General features: G+C 43.0%; 3 protein-coding genes across 4 annotated transcripts; all 3 read right to left on the bottom strand.

Moving 5' to 3' along the window:
• Positions 1–597: 597 nt before the first annotated feature.
• LOC306708352 (uncharacterized protein) lies at positions 598–2451 on the bottom strand (the record flags this gene model as incomplete). The annotated part of the gene is made up of 6 exons (XM_079176180.1): positions 598–1110; positions 1235–1281; positions 1393–1511; positions 1672–1792; positions 2017–2322; positions 2418–2451. 6 exons carry the CDS (start codon positions 2449–2451, stop codon positions 940–942), a joined length of 798 nt encoding a protein of 265 aa, XP_079032306.1. The 3' UTR covers positions 598–939.
• Positions 2452–3100: 649 nt separating this feature from the next.
• LOC306709173 (zinc finger protein 335-like) lies at positions 3101–15303 on the bottom strand. Of its 2 annotated transcripts, none has more exons than XM_079177226.1 (28): positions 15205–15303; positions 13730–13923; positions 13310–13586; positions 13114–13191; positions 11657–12805; positions 11333–11515; positions 11047–11211; positions 10698–10953; positions 10426–10603; positions 10217–10329; positions 10100–10118; positions 9843–9959; positions 9115–9191; positions 8771–8931; positions 8429–8664; positions 8210–8309; positions 7461–7549; positions 7095–7351; positions 6571–6685; positions 6282–6479; positions 5869–6011; positions 5617–5756; positions 5420–5517; positions 5223–5309; positions 5044–5127; positions 4885–4944; positions 4656–4761; positions 3101–3823 (listed from the first exon to the last, which is right to left on the bottom strand). In XM_079177226.1, exons 2-28 carry the CDS (start codon positions 13919–13921, stop codon positions 3702–3704), a joined length of 4800 nt encoding a protein of 1599 aa, XP_079033352.1. In that variant the 5' UTR covers positions 13922–13923; positions 15205–15303; the 3' UTR covers positions 3101–3701. The 2 variants fall into 2 exon arrangements, with proteins under 2 accessions (XP_079033352.1, XP_079033353.1); XM_079177227.1 differs by having other exon boundaries at positions 5232–5309.
• Positions 15304–15843: 540 nt separating this feature from the next.
• Positions 15844–20319, bottom strand: mmp9 (matrix metallopeptidase 9). The gene is made up of 13 exons (XM_079169427.1): positions 20022–20319; positions 19492–19730; positions 19169–19317; positions 18917–19045; positions 18632–18805; positions 18335–18508; positions 18068–18241; positions 17817–17972; positions 17493–17712; positions 17259–17398; positions 17002–17152; positions 16690–16793; positions 15844–16571 (listed from the first exon to the last, which is right to left on the bottom strand). The coding sequence occupies exons 1-13, from the start codon at positions 20157–20159 to the stop codon at positions 16447–16449; spliced, it is 2073 nt and encodes a 690-aa protein (XP_079025553.1). The 5' UTR covers positions 20160–20319; the 3' UTR covers positions 15844–16446.

Genomic DNA, 20319 nt, shown 5'->3' with positions numbered 1-20319 from the left:
AGTGTATTTATAGGTATTGAGCTTCATTTTTACAGGAAACAAATAATAACCGTAGCTGTGTTTCAGCTGCAGGACAGCAGTAAAGGCCCAGGTATAAAATGCACGGCCTGCCACTGGCCTGACTGTGGTGAGTACAACAAAGCTCACACATCAGTGCTTCAAAGACGCCTACGTTTTGTGTTACAGCGCTGCACTGAAATGTCACAGAAATAAGAATCTGTTCAGTCCATTCATTCATTCACTCTTAAGAGAAACTTGACCTTTTACAGAGGATTCAAAAAGGATTGCCACCAGCTTTTTTTGTGTAAGGGAAGAAGAGGCCAAGAATAGGATATCGAGCGGCTCTCAGAATAGCCAGAAGGCTAGGTTGTGATGCAGAAGAAACTGATAAGGACAAACATAGAATGAACAAAAGATAACCTGATGACATAATCTGACAACGCTGCTGCTTTTTCAACCCGCGAACACTGTTGAAAGGACTCAAACAAAAGTGTTTTTTCTTAATTTCACCAGACTTTGTTAATTTCTTTAATGCATCATTTCATTTTTATGTCTTCTCATTTTCACAAACAACACATGCTATATATACACGGGGTAGTTCAGTGATTTAATATTGCACCTTCATAAAGTTGGGGGACTCACTAAAGACAAAAGAATAGTTCAAACAAAAGGAGCAGATCATGAGGATGTGTAGTCCCTAATACGGGTAAAGCTCCACAAATGCTGGATCCTACAATACATTTCCCACAATGCAACCAAATGAAATGCATGTTTTTGTTGGATCCTCCCTGCCTGGTGAATCCCTGTCAAACTCTATACTGTCAGAGGAGTACTCACCATGTTTAGTAAACTGACATTTTACAATTTCAAACACAGTGGTGGAAAAAACAGAATCGGTCTAATTAAAATCTGAAATGAACTAGATCCTCACAGGTGGATTCACTGGTGGATTGCCAGTGTGGAGTACTCCACCATCCCATCATGCTCTGCGCTCCAGGTCGAGTCAGGGGATCCTGCTTGCGTTTTGTGCATCCTCAGGTTTGCATACACCTCTGTTGGTCTCAGGTGAGCTCTGAAGTCCACTGTTGTGTAGACTATGCTGCTCATTTCCTGGGGGAGACACACTTTGTCAAGAGACTGTCTTGTGGAGGAAGTTTAAAGCATAAATGTGCAATCCTTTGAAAACAAGTGACAATGAATCACAGAGGCTACATGTTCCCTGTTTAGCACTTACTGGGGCCTCTTGTTTCCGTGACTCACATAGAGTTTCTGCATATTTGTCTACAAGGAAAAACAAAATCACATTGGTTCTATTTACCCATTCCAAGATATCCACAATTTCTTTTCAGACACTCAGATCTTTGTGATCATCCATTTAAGATAACTGCTTACCCGGCTGTTTACGTTTTGCCTTGACTCTGCAGCAAACAACACCAATAACTGAAGTGATCAGAATCATCACTGCAATGGACACAATGACAGCTAGTGGCAGGCCAAAACTCCATGGAACTCTGGAGAAGAAAACAATAACACATAATAATAAATACATATATATATATATATATATATATATATATATATATATAGACACACACACACACACATATATCTTATCTTCAGCCAGACAGCAGTTTGGCCGACTAGCAAAAATGAGTAATCTGCAGTGGATACCTGTCACTGTGGTCCTGTGCCAGAGCAGGCCAAGTGGAGTCTGGGAGTGTTGTGGAGGTGTTGGGGGCTTTGACGGTTGTTGTCAGTGAAGGCTGAGACCGGCTGTGGGGATCTGAAACCTCTGCAAAATGCAAGAATATCAAACAAGCTTCCAGAGTTTATGGCTGGAATTAACCTTTGCAATCGTTTCCCTACTTTACCAGGGAAAACCAACACTAAAATATTATTTCGCAAGTATCTTATGAAGCTGTAATGATGCATTTTTTGCCCATGCGGTAGTGTACAAGCGGCTATGGTATAATTCACATTTATAACACCACATTAATGAAGATTAAGACTGCTTACCAGACACCTCAACATAGTAATCACTGTAGATCTGAGTTCCCAGCACAATACATCTGTAATATCCTCTGTCCACGACGCGCACATTTGATATTTTAAATTCTATCCAGCCATCTTTCTCAGTTTTCGTAACTCTTCCTTTCAGAAATTCATGAGTGAATCCTGCATTGTCCAGCAGCTTGTAACATCCTCCCGGATAGAGTTTACAGCAGTACTTGTTGTAACTATTGTAAAATGAAGGGAAGGTGAGTTTCAGCAGAACATGTTGAAGCTCCTCGATCTCCTGCTGCCCTTTTAGATGAGGGATATCTGGAAAACAAACATTTCTTATTAGTTTGTAATTACAGGCACTTAAGATCAGAACCTTTATAAATTTGACCGCTTTGAAAAAAAACAAACCCTACCTAATAAAAGAAACAAGACAAAGGAGAACTTCATCTTCAGTGTAATGCTCACTGAGGCTCAGCACGTTGACACTTTTCCACTCCTTTTAGAGGATCCGAGGCCCCTCCTTGCTGAAGAAAAGAGGAGTTGTCAGTTCAGCAGCTGCAGGGCCCAGACAGACGCGTCCGTGCCAACTCTTTTGAGTATTGTAGAGGCACACTTCTTCTACATTTCATTTTTAACTTATTTTGAAGTACATGTTAACTGTTTCCATAATGTAGATGTACAGAGGGTGGCTGGCTACAGGAACAGGAACACCTGTATAGATACCACTGTGTGGTCACACTGTCAGAGGATGTTGACTGTTAATTTTTGAGGTTGCAGTTTGTGATATGCTTGTGTAGGATTACGTTACATTGTTCGTCATTTCCCTGTACTTTTCTACCGCAAAATGTTGACACTTACTGGAATTTTCATTAGCACATTATAGGGCAATAGGACACCACACATGACAGCCTCACAATGACTATAGAGTTGCATCAACTCATTTCTGAGTGTGTAAACAGCGACTCTTTTGTAATGGCTTTGCTTTTATTATGTCTAACGCATGAGAATTATAGACATTTTAAAGCAGATATAGGTTCCTTTATGAATGAAATCAATGTCATTAAAATCCGGACATTTATGGACACATGACAACATATACACAAGTATACACAAAGTGATTTATTTGGTGTCAGCTTTCAGCTTATTAAACACTTCATATTCACCCAATCAAAACATATCCTCCATCGCAGAACAGAAAACAAATGCAAAAGGTATGTACATATTCATATTTAGTAAACAGAATGTTGTGGCATTCTAACAATTAACATTATTATAACAGAGCAAAAACAATCACTCCCCTTTCCTTTCACCCCACTCAAAACCTAAAATGTTCCTTTGGACGCTTTTCTAAAGCATGTTGTAAGCGTTTCATCTTCTTTGATAACATTGTCTTGCAAATGGATGCAGTTGAGGCATGTAAACAAGAATATTTTTTAATAATTACAGAACAGACCAACCTTGCTAAATTAACTCTTAAATACACAGCCCCTATGATTAAGTTAGAAGCAATAATTAGAATGTACAAAAAAGTTGTTGATCTCATTGAACAGTGCAACTGCCGCCGAGCAGGCGACAGTGTGGAGGAGATGATGTTTTAGTTCACAGCCAGCTGAATGCATAAATAAGTTGAGGTCACGGTACTCGTCAGCTCATAGTGGTTTCTAGTCATTTGTCTCCCAGCAGGTTTAAGAAGCCGTCTATTCCTCTGTGAAGGTGATGACGTCATAGTGGATGCCTTGCTGCTGCAGCTGCTCCAGCTGTTCAGGTGTAGCTTCAGTGTAGACTGTCTGGGTCTGAGCCATGGCTGTGTCTGCTACGCCTACAAGAACAAAGATTGTTGGCAATGTAGTTACTATAGGTGTTCATTATAACGGCGATTTCATGGTTCATGTTATTATCAAGCTTAATATTATCTAAAATGAATAAGATCATAAAACTAGTCAGCCATGGTTCAGTATGTTTTAGCCCATTATCTATGGAGGATGTATGTTCACCATTTTCCAAAGCAATGTTTCCATTCACTTCACTGAGGTTTGCATTTGAATTTGCAGAGACATTAGTCATTGTTACACCTCAATGGTGTGATCAACAGCACACCAACATTAGTGTTTTCTTATTCTTTTTTTATCTAACTTAAAACAAGGAATTTCTGTCTGTGTGTGCGTATGTCTCAAGAAACACTTATCGGATCTACTTCACAGTTGGCGGGTGTATTGCTATGGACCAAAGGACATGCAGAGTATGTTCAATATGAATAAAGTGAACAAACAAACTAACAGCTCTCTGTGCAGCAGTGGGGCTTCAGGGCTTTGCGGACTGACGTCTGCAGCAGGACTTTACAAGCTGCAGCTCATTGACTGCAGATCACTACTGCTGTTGGATACTGGATATACTAACGTTACGACCGCATACTTATTCACTTCTGTGAAGTCAACGACAGAGCAGTTCTGAACAACACTCCAAGAAGCAAAGTGAACTCAGAGGAAGTCAACAGTTGAAATGTCATTTATAAACCTAGAAATGTGTGGTGTGCTTTGAAAAAAATGCTTGATGCTGAACACAGGCAATTTGGTAAATAAACAACCCACCAGTGTAGAGGAGGACTGAATATAAAACAAGTAAAGTATAATTTTTTCCCTAAGAGAGCCGACCTGTGACAGCAGAGTTGGCTGCGGCCTCCAGATCTTCAGGATTCATCATCTGTTGCTCCGAGCTCATAGGAAGGTACTGGATCTGACCGTCATGGCTTACAGCAATCTAAACACAAAGAACATGGAGCAATGAGCTTTTGTCAAAACAAAACAAAAACTCTTACTGTAGAGCATTTAAGGTTATCTGCCTCACTTTGTCAAGTTTGAGTGATCAAATTCTCAGCCTCACCTGTTGCTCCTGCAGAAAGGTCCCGTCATGCTCATACTGGATGATCTGTCCATCTGGCATCTGAGGAACAAAAGGGCAGTTAGAACATGACTTTATCACCTCAAAAACACTGCATGTATCCTTCAGTTATGGAGACTTATTATGAGGCAACGCACTGACCTGTATGTGGTTGCCATCAGCTACTACCACATACTCCTGAGGGAGCAAGTGCTGCACGCCATCCTGCGAGATGATGTACTGAACCTGAAACAGGACGAATGAGTTGAGATGAAAGCTAAAATATATAATAAGGGCTCTGAAATAAATATTAACAGTAGAATCTACAAAATGGCTCTAACCTCAGTCACCTGGTTCTCTCCTGTCATCAGGTGCTGAACTGTCTGTCCATCTATGGTGGTTATCTGCTGGATGTATGTGCCCTCCTCCTGATTAGTGCAGAAATTAATGCATTTAGTTACAAAACAAAATCGCCTACATTCTGTATGCAAAAAGAACAAATCTACAAACATGTCCAGCATCGTGTGAACGTTGGCACCTGGTCTGATAGTGCCTGTTCTTGAGCTACAATGATGTGCTCCTGTCCTAGGGCCTGCAACCGCTCTGGAGTGATCACTGTCTGATGTGCCTGTAAGGCTGTTAGAAAACACACCAAAACACACAAATCAAGTTTGACATTTTTGTGATTTTGTTTGCCACTAAATCATTCATTTTCATATTATTTGTGTTCCTTACATTGTAGTGTGGCCAGGGCCTCCTCGTCACTATTCACTATGATGGTTTGCTGAGATGTGGGGGTACGGCTCTTGCGAGCAGGATTATCCTGATTGTGGAGACGCTCCATGTGAAACTTTAGATGTCCATTACGGTTAAACCTGAGATTTTGGGCAAAAAAAACCACATTAACATCGGTAGCTGTCCATAACCACTTTGCGGTCTAATGTATACAAATTGTTTTGTATAAGGGCTCCTTAGTTTCACACCCACCTTTGACCACAAAGTTTGCAAGAGAACGGTTTCTCATTGGTGTGTGTCATCATGTGTCGCCGCAAGTCTTTCTTGTTCTTGGAGGCAAAGCTACAGCTTGGACACTTGTGAGGGCGCAAGTAGGAATGCAGCTCCATGTGAGCCTTCAGAAAGAGGGATTCAAAACAGAAATGCTTTTAAAATGACTGACACATACAAATGACTTAAAAATTACACATGAGGGTGGAAATGCCCCTATGTAGTATTTCACCCTGTTAAAACTTTATTTGATGAGCTATTCATGAGACTGCCCCCTTTTGTTGCTATGACTTTAAATGGTGATCACTGTCTGCCTTTGCTATAAAAACAAATGAGTTTTTCATAAGATTAAAAAAAAGTGTAAAGACAGTGCTGCACAACTCAAAGAGACTCACCTTGACCTCCTGCCAGGATGTGGAGGTGAAATCACAATCAGGACACTTGAAGGTGTTGGGGTCCAAGTGTGCCCTCTTGTGGTTCTCCATGTCAGAGCGTCCGTGGAAAGACTCCATGCATATTCGGCAGGAAAACCTCTTGGTGCTCTGACCGGGAGAGCTCACATCAGAGGGAGAGGCTGGAGCTTCGCTGCTCAGCTGACAGAAAACAAAGGACACAGTCAGAGAGGAGGGGTACACGATGTAGACAGAGCTTTACATGCCAAAACAGCTGATCGCTCGCAGTTACCTCCACCTGTTGCAGAACACCATCCGGCAGTGCTGACGTTAGGTAGTACTTGTCACTTTTCATGCTCTCTGCCCCGGAGTCTTCTACAGCCTGAGAAGGACTGCTCTCATCGTTACTGCAAAGACATAGATTGAGACGAGATCATGAAGGTCATCAATAATCCTACATTCAAGCTCATTATAAATAAAGTAGTCATGTGACTGTGTTTTCCAGTGAAACTTCTGTCCCACCTAATCAGAAAAAGAATCACACTGTGTGTTATGTAGTCTCACATAGCCAGACTTATTTCCACAGTGCTGTGTCAGCACTAAAAAAAAGGTCTGGCTCCAGGCATCATTTTACGAAAGAGGAAAAAAGGCTCTGGTTTGTTTGTATTTCTTCAAACCAATTACAAATGTCTAAGCACAGGATGCAGCGATGGTGCCCTTGCAAATCGGTAACAGGTAAGTAGCTGAAGGGGAGGCGAATATAGGCGGCCAATGTCCGGCTTGTAGCCACAGATTACATCCGGTGTGTTAAGTTACCTGTATTCAGGGCTGTGGATCTCTTCAGCCGCCTGTTCCACCACGCTGAAGTCTCCTCCGCTCTCGTAGGCTTCGATGGCAATCTGGGTCAGCTCTCCTGTTTCAGAGGTGGCTGCCTCGAAGGCCTCTTGTAGCACCGTCTCACCGTTCTCAGACACGTGGAAGGTCACAACCTTTTGTGCCTGGCCCGATGATGTGGTCACCGTGCTCCACATGCCCTTTTCCAAAGCTTTGCCCTCTGAATTCAGCACCGCCACCTGAGGAGCACGATCATGACATCATTTATCTTATTTACAAAAGGCAAACATGCTTTCCACATAAATGTAACCCGCTGATGTAAAATGAAATCTTTTGATGAGCACCAACCTGTAAGGCGTTTCCAACCAATTCCCGGGCATTGCTCATATTCAACAGCAGGTCGAGGGCATTCTGGGCGGATTGGTCGCTGGATTCAACTGAGGAGCACATGGTGAAGAAGTCAGCATTTGTCCTCTTATCCTACCAACATATGTAACAAAACAAGGACTACCGAATCTGGAACCCGAGAAAAAACTACTGAAAAATAACAACCATCATAGCAAAATGTGAAAAAAATTTTCTCAAAACATAATTAGCTACGTATTTAATGTCATCTGCAGAAAAACAGAATATTATTTTAGGAAAGTTACAGTTAATTGGCTTCAGGGCTCTGCGGACTTTGTTGAGATCGTCGTCCGCAACGAGCCGCTACAGGCGGTGAGGGTCACTGACTGCAGTAACATTTTTGCTGCTGGATGATGGATATTCTAATATACAACCAAGCTCTTCTTTACTTCCCTGGACTCATCGAGCGATGCGCGGTTCCGACAATGCGTCCGTCTATTAAAATTACATAAGCAAAATGAAGTGCTTTTGACTGGGGCCCCCACCCCCTAAGATACCAATACATTGGTATTAAAAGCTGATTAAAAATGATAAGTTGATTGACAAAGTCATGAAACATTGGAATGCTAAAATTAAGTAGCGGTGAGATATGACAAACAGTATACCTCTGTCGGTCTGTGTGTACCCCAGTCGGTAGGATGGTGACATAGCAGAAATACTAATAATGTCTCCTGAATAAAAAGAGGACTGACCTTGTTCATAGATGATGGTGGTGTTTCCCATTGCGTCCTGGGTCACTGAGGCATTTTCCATACCCTGCATGGCTTGTAGTGTCGCAGAATCCACTGCAACCTAATGAAGGCGGGTAAAAAAAAACAGTTATGTCCAAATACCGCTAAATATAAACACAAGCTAAAATAAAATCCAAAGTGGGCCAGAGATAAATAACAGAAAACCACAAACAGACTCACAATAGTGTTCTGCAAATCCTGTGTGTCATCATGTTGTTGTTGTTGTTGTTGTTGTTTGAGCTCCTCTATCTGCTGCAGCGTGAAGAAGGGCCTGCGGCGCCTCCTGACAGGCTCCTCAGGGTGTGTCACAGACCACTCGTCAAACGTCTCAGGGTGGCGACACTGCACATGTAGACGCAAGTTCTTCCTGTGCTTGGTCGTGAAGTGGCACATGTCACAGGAGAAAGGCTTCTCCCCTGAAGAAGACAGTGTTAATTGTAAAGGTGTTGTACAGTGTTGCATTCATGAGGTGAACATACTCATCTTGAATAAACTTAAAGAAAGCCTTTCTGCCACACAGACCTGTGTGTTTGATGGCCAGATGGGAGACCAGGAACTCCTCTTTAGAAGTGGAGTATTTACAGTAGTCACACTTGAAGGGCCGGTCGTTGGTGTGGGACAGCTGATGGTTGAGCAGCAGCTTCTTGTTGTCACACGTGTAATCGCAAAATTCACACTTGAACCTTGCACATGCACATCCAAGAGTTAATCATTGTGATAATATCATTATTACTAACATCAACAACAAATGACTAATGTTGATTCATTAAGGCATATTCTAGGCCACATTGCTGATCAGACAAGTCTGTTACATCCATGCTTTTGAAATACAGACAAAATAAAAGAGATGGAATAAAAATACTGACTTGCTGTCTCCAAGACTCTGGATGTGAGTCAGCAGGTGCATTTTGAACGTGTACCGCTTCTTGAAGGATTTGCCACACTACAAAGACAGAAAGAGATTTTCAACAAGAGCTTTGAAGAAGATTTTAAAAAATCCATAGAACTATGAGTGCACTCACTTTCCTGTAAAGATTGTCATCGTTATACATTAAATCATGCATTCTTTTAAAAGAGGGAAGGGAGACAAAAATAAGCATCTTACAGGAGAAACAATCTTACAGGAAAATCATTAGAACTATTGACCTTATCAAGAATATCTTTAGAGGGAATCCTAAATTGGTTACTGGTGTCCAGAGATTCTGTACACTAATTTAGTGAAAAAATGCACAATATAATGTAAGCTCGACAGATAATGCATGTAAAATCATTACATTGTTTGTATTTACCGGTAGTTGTCACTTCTCAAACGCGAAACGGATTGCGATAAAAACAGTCACAATAAGTGTCAAAATGTCCAAAATCTGGATATTTGTGAATATAGAATATAATTATCATGTAAACAATGTGGAGACTTGGATTTTCTGATTAACTTATTTAAGATTGTTTGTTTTTCACTAAGAAGGATGTTGTCAGGATCATCAATTTCCATATTGTCCTATGACTGCTTGTAACCACCTAAAATATTCCGTGCCATAATCTCTTTTTTTTTCTTCAAATATTAGTGTAATTAAATGTTTTTTTATCATCTGACCTTATCACACATATGTGGTTTCTCTGAGCTGTGGGTCTTCATGTGCTGGGTGAGTCTCTTTTGCATGGGGTAAACCCTGTGACACACAGGGCAGAGGAACTCTGACACCTTTGGTACCTGCAAGAGTGAGCACAAAAACAATAACATTTACTTGAAAGTAATTCTGCTACACGACCGCATAATATTATCATTACACCATGAGCATGCTAATTAGCATTTAACCATCATTCAAATATTGGAGACCTGAAATATCTTACCAACTCTGTCTTTCTTTTCCTGTAGGATGGAAATGAAAATGATTTTAAAAACTGCAAAATGTTCTGTATAACGAATAAGTTATTGTGTATGTGCTGTATGTTGACTGAGTTACTTACTTGTCTTTGTTGTGGATTGCTGAGTGGCGAATGACATCTTTCTTGTAGACACTTGTGTAATCACACTCGTCACACTTAAACGGCTTGGTGCCCTCATGATTGAACATGTGTTCCTGCAAAACAGCACACAAGACTTTCTGGGCACCGTGCAAACATGCATGTAAACTGAGGTTAACCCAAATGTTGTGACCTGCTTTCTTGCAACTGACCTTGAGTGAAGACCAGCGCTTGCAGCGATAGTTGCACTGTAGGCACTTAAAGAGCTCTGGGTCATTGCTTTCATGAGAGTCCACATGGAAGTGCAAGTCTTCTTGAGTGAGGAAGCGTGAGCCACAGATCCAGCAGTTGTGAGGTCTCAGGAGCGGTTTCAGGGATTTATAGTACCGACTGTAAGAAAATGAGGGGAAAGAAGCAATTAGCTTGTTGTAATGTTATGTAATACTATTTGTAACACAAGTCTATATAATGATTTGATACTCACTTTCGATTTATATATTTCTTATACTTCTTGCGAAGAAAACGCTTTGAGGGTCGGCCGCGTTTCCTCTCAAAGAATTCCTCTGGCTGTGTGTTGGATGAAGGGTCTTTGTTCTCAGAGTCTGATTGGCTTATTACTGCCTCAGCTGTGTCTCCATCTGTCCCTATAGCGGGGCCATTGTTTAGCCCGGAGGAGCTTGCCTCTTCAGGTACACTAGCATCCGCACCCACCCTGGGCTTCTTAGCAATACTCTCTGCTTCTGTAACAAACCAATGAAAGACAAGAATGTGTAGGCTCTCCGGTACAGTGACGGGCTGTTTTTTGCTTTACTTTGTCAAAACTGAAAGCTAACCTTTGCTGCTGTAGCCTTCTTCTAGAAGGCTGTACTTCCTTGGACGGCCAACCTTACGTCGAGGACGCCCCTGAGAGGAGGAAGAGATCGGAGGAGCGGGCTTCTTTATGATGGCAGGTGGTCTTCCGTTGCAGTCCTCGTTTGCAGGGTTGTAGTCACTGTCCTCTGGATGTAAACAAAGGAGCAGAGAGAGGGAAAGTGAATATGATTATTTCACCTTTGACTGGTTCACTAAGTCAGAAACGTTTGTCTGCAATGGGGTTTAGTGAAAATCTTCCTCTCTGACCTTCAGGATCATCAATAGCACCAGCATCCACAATATCATCCTCCTCTTCTTCTGCCTTTTGGGGCTGAGCAGCCTTCGCCTTTGCTGCGTTCCTCTCTTCAGCTTCTTCCCTCTCTGCCCGACGACGGGCAAACGTCTCACTTTTCGGAGGCCGTCCACGTTTACGCTTCTTTGACATGTCCCCTGACACCACACATCATTCCACAAAGAAATACTATTATTACTAGTTTTACAGTTTTCACAAAAATCGGAGAACCAAAAAGATCAGAAGTTAAAGTCAAAACAATATGTCTTCATGATACATAGTCAACCGTACTAACTTACCTGCATGTTTGAAGTGTTTGTCTCTCATGTGGTTAATTAGTGTGTCTTTGGAGGCACTCTTGTAAGGACACATTTTACACTTGAACTGCTGTACAATCACTACTTCCATCATCTCCTCCAACTCAGCCAGGTTTGGCGGTCTGTGTCCGGAGCATTCTGCCACTGTTGATGTCTCCATCTCTCTGACCAGCCCAGCTTCATCCTGAGGCCCCTGGGAGCCTTGGGGCTCCTCTTGGCTGGGTGAGTATTGTTGGGGCAGCTCAGATCCAGACTCTGGATTGGAGGTGTATGTCCCACTGCTGCTGATGTAGGCCCCAGGCTGGCTCTCGCTGCACTCCAATGCCTCAGGAAGCCCACCTGAACCTGCCGTGTCTGCCAGAGGGTGGTCTGATGAGGAGCTGTCATCGGCATAGAGAGAGGCCTCTGGACCATTGCTGCTTTCCAAGTAACAGGAGTGCTGCGGCTGCTGTTGGGAGTGCTGCGGCTGGTCTGGATCCTGGTTCCGCTCGTCATCGTCATCATCGTCGTCATCATCATCGTCGTCGTCGTCTCTCGCTTCATACTGAGAACAACCTGGTTGCTCAGAGTCTGCAGCCGCAACACAGTCTCCTCCGTACTCTGCCTCGTACTGCCGACTTGTCTGGGTCCCGTGGTCCTCACTACTGTCAATGTAACTGCGTGAATGATGCGGTTGCTCTCCCTCGTCCACCCCACACTCCAGATACCCAGAGCTGCACTCCACCACATAGTGATGTCGGCTGGTCAGGTTTGAGTCAGCCCCACTGCATTCGACATATCCAGGCAGATCCTGGTCACTGTTATCACCGCTGTAGTCAGGGAAACCTGACTGGGAGCGTGTCTGGTCGGGTTCCTCGCCTGAACACTCCACGTAGGAAGATGAAGACCCCCCTGTCTGGTCTGGACCGTCTGCACTGCAGTCCATATACTGGGAGGGGTGGGAGTGCTGGGGCTGGTCAGGCTGACTGCTGCTGTCCTCTGGGTAACCAGAGTGACCAGGCTGATCAGGTTCAATGTTGCCCTGCAGGTCTCCCTGGTCCAGACAGGTAGACGTGGGCCCTTCAGCGAGAGCTTCTATGGCTATACGATTAGAGAGGGCCGACGATGACATCTGGGCTACCATAGGAGCCCCTATAGCAGACAAATACATGTAGATGGATTGAACACACTAAAAACTATTCTCATACTGTGTCATCAACATAAGTGGATTATAAATGAACTAAATAAAAACTCACTTGTTCGAGGACTAGAATAAAGTTGACATGGAATAGTTAAATAACTCTGTATCTACTCAATAAATAAATGTTGTCTGAGTAACATCCCATTCAGTATATTGTTACTATTAATTTAAACATGTTCGTAATTGTCTCATTAACTTTCACAATGCTTTGAAATGGGGTGAAGACATAATGAGTTAGCGATAACAATAGCAATTTTACCGTCATCTGGTCCTTGTAATATCAGATACCGGGTTGTTTCTGCACCTCCATCTTCTGCACTGGTCCCAGCTACGCAGCCTAACAGAAGAACAGTAGACAAGATCAGATATCTGCTACATTATGGTAAAATAATCAAACTGACACCACATAAAAGCTTCTCCGCCTATGATATAACAGAAAGTGTCAGCGGAAATACCATTCATGATGTCAGGGCCGATGGTGGACTCAATGATCTTGTCAATGGCAGACCCGAGGTCTGACGAGGTAGAAGCAGTTGAGTCAGAAACCATCATGCCTCCTTCAGATGCAGCGCTTGAATGGACCAGTACTTGGGCTGACTCAGACACCAGCACTGACTGAGTCACTGTGGAGACGCTGGACACGCTGGTGGACTGGGCCACTGAGGAGGAGTCTGGGAGGTGGACTGATGAAACTCTGACGTCTGTACTGGAGCTGGTTTCTGAGGCAAACACCTAGACAGGGAGGGGGCAAGAACATGATTGCAACATCAAGAAACTATAATGACAAAAGCCCAACTGCTAAATCTGGTTTTGTTCTTTTAAATATGTCTGTTTTCTCACACACAAAATCATTTTTGTATTTAAAAAATGCTTACCACAAGTCCCTCTGAGCTCTGACCCACATGGCAGTCAGATTCTGGGGCCTGTGCATGAGAGGCAGCTGCATCACTGCTGTCCGCAGACATGGCCTCCGATGACTCCACACCCATGCCGCTTTCAGACGGTTCCTCCATCCCCGAGGGACCTGCATCACTGCTGCTCTCCACCTCATTCTCCTCCGAATTCATGACTATCCACAAAAATCAAACACAAATTAGCTATCAATTTGAAGTCACATTTAGGCATGCATTGGCCAGAACTGCAAGTTCATTGTGTTAAGATGAACACAACTCTCGTCATTAGTGTTATGAGAGTTTGCAATAATTAAGATGTTTCATGGTCCTGGATACTTTGTCACTAGATTAACAAGTTAGGTATGGATTTTAAAGCAAATAATAACAACTTTGAGACCTGCAGAGATCCTGGAAGGAAAACTGAAAGTTGTTCAAACATGTGCAAGGATATACTGTATATTGGAAAAGTAACTCAAGTAATAATAAATACATTCAAAGTCTCTTAATTTAGCAGTTTACAGTTAATGTTTGTCCTTATGAGGTCTTTATTTAGATTGTGATACATGTGTGCACATGTAAACAAAGTGTAAAATAGCTAACAGTACTATTTCTATCAAGGGGTGGGAAGTAACATGAGTACATTTACTAAAATAAACTTGAACACAACTTTGATTTACTGACACTTCCTATTTTCTGAAAGTGTATACTTCTACTCTACTGCACTGAATAGCTCAGTGAAATGTATTACATTACGCATAGGTAGTTTCCTACATTTCAGTGAAGGATGTTGAGTTTTCCTCACTTGGTGATCAACGTACAGAACTGTGTTTATTTAGGACAACGTATAACTGATAGCTCCAGCTTTTTCTCCGCATAAGTCACTTAAATAAACGTTAGCCAAGTTATAATAAGTCGACGTATGTGTGAATTAAAGGTATCTGTTCTGGGGGAGCACAGTTAACGTTTCGACTGGTCAAATGTGCCTATACTTGTAGAATGACATGAGCCCTGGACAGCAGTGAAGTTATTTAGAGACTGCGGGAACCAACGTCCGCTCACGATGAACCAGAGCCGTTAGCGTTAGCTTTTAGCTGGCTAACAGGCATTGTTGTCAACTCAGTATCTTTTTAAATGAAGCTGGAAAACAAATCAAATTGTCCCAGTGGCAGTTTGAATATGCGTCATGGGTGAAGAACAGTTATACGCAGGTCGGCATGTCGAGTATAACAACACAACAACGTGTGTTAGCCCTTTTAAACGGGCCCAGCTGCCCTTGATCCTGCCTGCTCCGCGTCGCCATTTTCCACCAAGTAGCCCCGCTTTACACTCAGGCGTTCTGAAAGCTCTACTGGGGACCTCGAGGGCCTCAGCTGCGGCAGACCGCCCAAATGCTCTCCCTGAAGAAAATTAAAATGTTTTCGATCTCCGGCACAGCAATCTCCACGCTTTATTCTTACCGTTTATGCTCGAGTAGAAGTGTATCCCGTGGTGTGGACGCGCTGAATAGAACAGACATTAGCAACTGATAATTGTTCCTTCTTTCTAGTCGGGCGCCATGAGACTCTCCTTGCTTCCTGTCCGTGCAACCGGATCTTATTTATTGTTGTTGTTTAAAACTGTCGTCGTTCACGCGAACATTGGTATATTTACCTGTTTAAACAATGTATGTTTACTCACAGATTGGTCGTTATATGTTTCACATATTCGGTAAAAGTTATGTTTATAATCACTTAGTGGACTATTGTTTTTAGAGGAAGGCGTATTACGCAATTAGATGCGGAGTAATATGCGTTCACCGGGGTTGTTGTTCCAGGAGAATAGATAATCCTTACTGCCGAAATTAATGAAGTTAAATTTTCTATTGCCAGCTCGTTGTCGTGTTATCCTTACTGGCTACATGGGAAATAACTACTTCTGTGTATCTTTACTACTAGCAACATGTGGAGTAGACATGTTTGTTTTTGCTGTTGTGTGAACATGGATTCACATTTACAATAATGCAGCATGTGAGCGTGATAGAGTCAGAATCCAGGTGCATGTCAGTTAATCAGTTGTTTCAGTGAACGATTAAGACAACCGGTAGTGGGATGTAGTTCTCACAGAATGTTTATTGCATTGAAAGTACAAACTTAATACAAATACAAAACATATCAGTCACATAAATAATTTCAGTGAAGGAGACATTAAATTGTCTTCCAGTGCAAGTAATTGGCTTTGAAGCCATTTTCAGAAATACAACAAATATATTTATACAAAACAAAAAAGCTTTAGGACACAAAAATAATATTAGATATTGCTATACATACCAAAATAATCTAATACTTTTAAGAGTCTGAACCTGTCAGACATAAAGATACCATCAGCAAATCTGGAATCCAGATAGCTTTTGAGAATATTTTAGTTGTGGTTAAGGGTCTCAATTTTAGACCACCGCAACCAACCAGTTCACAGATTATCGGATTGAGGGCAAGGCATTGCCAAAGATCACGTGGCTTTGCTTTCACTCTGGGCCAATGCTGTATGTTATAGAATTAGCCAACATCAGTGATGGACAATCTTTGACATGCCAGAAAACAAACGCATCATACAACAGACGTTATACTCAAATACTGCACCACATTCTCCCTGACACCTGCACAGGAGAGAGAAGTAGGTGCTACCACATTAAAGACGATTTCCAGCTCATCCCTGTTTGTTCATCAGTATTGAGTGCCTGAAGCATCTGAGCACTTGAGGAGATCGTATTTCACATAGCCAACACGATCCACCTGCCTGCGGGAGTTCATACGCCAGTAGAAGCGGTCTCTGCAGAAGTAGATGTGACCTAAAGAAGAAATATAGACATTTTATTCAACAAAAGACTGAAAGGATTCTTTCATGCAACGATCTACTGTTAAATGCTAATTTAGTTTATTAAGCTCAGTACAAATGTTTGAAATTACCTTTGTACTGGAACACATCATGAGCATCATTGGGGACTCCACCAAAAACGGCATCTGTGTATCTGGGGTACCCTTTGTCGATTTTCTGGGCCTTCACATCAAGCCTGTGTTGACAAGAGCAGAGAATGTCATTCAAATGACAAAAACAATCAGCTGAATTACATACTTTGATTATGTTGTGAAAAAACGACAATTGAACTGGCTTGCTCAACGACTACTAGTAGTCAAAGAAGAGCTGGTAGAATTTGAGCTGAAAATCTTCCAGCGACAGACATGCTTTCCATCCTGACTTCAGACATCATTTTAACTCACCTCCAGTAGTTCTCCCCACTGAAGAGCAGCACTTTGCCTTTCCCCCTCTGCAGAGCTCCCTCCACCTTCTGAACGGTGTTCGGGAGGCCGAGCTTCTCTATGCTGCGGGGACCCAGAACACTCTTCCCTGTGTACACCCAGAATCGGGTCCCTGCAGAAAGAAAATGATCATGAGAAAAAAAAAACACAAAAACATTTTCTAGCACTTTTGGCTTCAGTGTTAGTGGTCCCATGTACACTGTATGTTGCTTTATTACCTGAGAAAAAGTACAATTTCCTGGCCAGAATGTTCTCAAAGGCAGAGTCGATGACTGCTGGCAGAGCGGGCCACCTCTCTGAAATAGAAAACGGTCCCTTGAGCCCTCCATTGCTCTCGCTGGACATCTTCCAGAAATGTCTGTTGATCAACACAACACACAATTAACACATCGGCACGGCTGGTTTGTGTTTATGTTGCTGATATTACAAAGAAGAATAGACTATTTGCTTACCCGTCCTTAAAGAAATGTAGTTCTCCCTCAATCACAGTGATGGTGTCGAATTTGGTCAACTTGCAGGCATCTTTGGTGGGATCCACAGGTGTGGTGGCAGTCGTGGTGGTGGTGGGATCAACGGGTCCATCTGTAGGGTCAGTCTCATCAGAGTCTGAGTCGGGGGTAGTGGTGGGTGTGTCGGGCTGAGGGGGGGTGGGATCAGGGCCTGTTTTGCGTCCTGAAAAAATAAAATAGTGTTGGTTGAGAGAGAGTGCTGAGAAGTTAGAAATTCAAGCATTTTGGGGTGATTTTGTATGATAACACACTGTGTCATGACCTCACCATAGAGATATTGAATGCCTTCAACGTCATCTTCATGCAGGGAGAAGTTTTCCACGTAGCTGTACATGGGGTACATGAGAGCCTCTCTGATGTTGGAGTGATCCAGGCCAAGGGCATGTCCAAACTCGTGGGCTGCCACCAGGAACAGACTGTAACCTGGAACACATGCAGAAAGGATTAACGAATGGCAAGGGTAAATACGTAAAGCATTTATCTTCTCCACTTTCTTGTCTTATATTCATGTTGCTCACCCTGGTCAGGACAGAAGCCCCATTTCGTGTCGTCATCATAGCTCTCAGTGGTACCGCACCACAGCTTGCCATCTCCTCGTCCCTCACTTGTGCAGGAGTCGTACTCTTTACCCAGGAACACAAAGGGGAAGTGGCAAGGCTCCCCCTCAGAGTTTCCACCAGTTACAGCGGTGTCTGGCCAGACAAAGACATAATAACAACGGTAAGATAACAAGCCATTGTGGCAGTACTAGACAGCATTCATGAATTGTGGTTCCTGTCACTCACCACGACTGGGACAGAATCCATATTTCTTGTCATTGTCAAAGTTGCTGGTGGTGGCGCACCAGCGATAGCCATCACTGCGGCCCTCTGTGGTACAGCTGTCATATTCCTCCCCCTGAAAGACGAAGGGAAAGACACACTCCGCTCCGTCTGCGTTTCCTTCAAATGTGTACAGAACTGTCAGGATGAGAATAAGGGGCAAGGATGAGCGGGTGAAGCGAGTCAGCATGCCACAAATGCAAATGCTCTAGCTGACCTCTGACCTATGGTTTCCCTTGCAGAACAAATTGTCAAGCTTACGTTCACTTGGGCAGAAGCCGTATTTCTTGTCATTGCTGTAGTCAGCTGTGGTGGCACACCACGGCAGGTTGTCCGAACGTCCATTAGTGGTGCAGGTGCTGTAGGATTTGCCCTCGAAAGTGAAGGGGAAGTGGCACATGGCACCATCAGCATTACCATAGCGAGTCTTCACAACTTAGGGGACAGAAAAAAAACATAAATGTAATGTAATGTATAAAGTGAACGCTAGGGGGAGACAACCTCATATTATTTGTTGGTGGTGGAGTACTGTCTTTTGGTAAATACCTGGTCCTTTTCCTAGGGTCCAGTACTCATCATCGTCAAAGTGGGCGTCACCCTGCAAACCCTCACCAGGGGGATAAGCATGGGCCAGAAGACCATCTTTACCATCGAATGGATATGGGTCTCCATGGTCTGAACAGAAAAGCAAAGTGCACGTCAGTCTTTTGATCTTAAACTTGTGTTTAGTTCAAAATCATTATACAAGTATGTGACATTAATATGAACAACACCCATGAATTGAGCAAAAACACATACCGCTTTTTCCAAATGAAATCATGATGTCAGCTGTCCCATCAAAGAGGCGGGTGAAAGTCAGAGGGGTCACATCACTCCACACCTTGAAGGCTCTGGCAAAGGCGTCATCAATCAGAGAGATCTCCATGTCTGGAGTATAGCGAACGATCCTGTATAGAAGAGAAGAACGACTCTGTTTTCAGACTTATAATTGACAATGTAAGTGAAGGAACTTGGTGATATAGCTCCATCAGAGAGACTCTTTGTATTTGGTACCTTGCATTACAAAGCACAGGCATTATAATGTCATCCAGTCCGTTAACAGATTCTTTCTACCTACTCACCTATACGTGACATCCTGATGGTCCCATTTGAGGTCTCCGTCAAATGTTTTGTAGTTGGCCACATCAGGAACCCCACAGCGAGGCCGTTTCATGGCTTCCAGGGTGGACTTGTCCAGCTCTCCAGTCTCCTCCAGCCCCATCTGCCTCTGCATCCTCTTCAAAGCCTTGGAGGTGGACACCATCGACTGGAAGCCGCTGCGTTGCAGCGTGTTCATGTAGCCAAACTTCGTCAGATAACCCTGGCAGGAGAACATGAGAAACCACAATAATGAGTCCAGATTGTGATTATATCATGAGCAGGATAGAGTGGGTCCTTATGGAGTAAACTTAGGTTTGGAAAAGTATCTCCCAGTGTTTTTGTTCTCACTTTTAAACCCTCATATAGCTTGAATTCAGAAGAGCATATTCTTATTTTCATTAACATCACGATAGAGGTCTCTGTCTAGGTAATTACATCCCTGCACAGCTTGATTGCACGCTGTTTTGGGAATTTCAGAGTATCAAGACAAAATGAACCATCTGCTACTCACTTCTGCCAGCTCCGTATCAGTCATGTTTTTGACGATGTCTCCTGGGAAGGTGACAAAGACGGACCTGAGTGGAAGGCTCCATCCATCCTGTATGCTTATCCCCAAAATGAAACACACAGCTAAAGCACAGCACCTCATGATGAGACCTGTTACAGATTGCTGCAAAAAATATATATAAACTAAGAACCTTGCAGTGAACAAGTGCTCAGTTAGACAAAAATTATTAAAAAAGCTTCTCCACTGACAATCCCCAGTGTTTCTCCTTCAGCGTTGGCTTCCCTCTTTGTTTTGACTGGTG

The sequence above is a fragment of the Pholis gunnellus genome (genome assembly GCF_910591455.1).
Source record: "Pholis gunnellus genome assembly, chromosome: 2".
Classification (NCBI taxonomy): Eukaryota; Metazoa; Chordata; class Actinopteri; order Perciformes; family Pholidae; genus Pholis; species Pholis gunnellus.
This window is presented reverse-complemented; position numbering and strand designations above follow the sequence as displayed.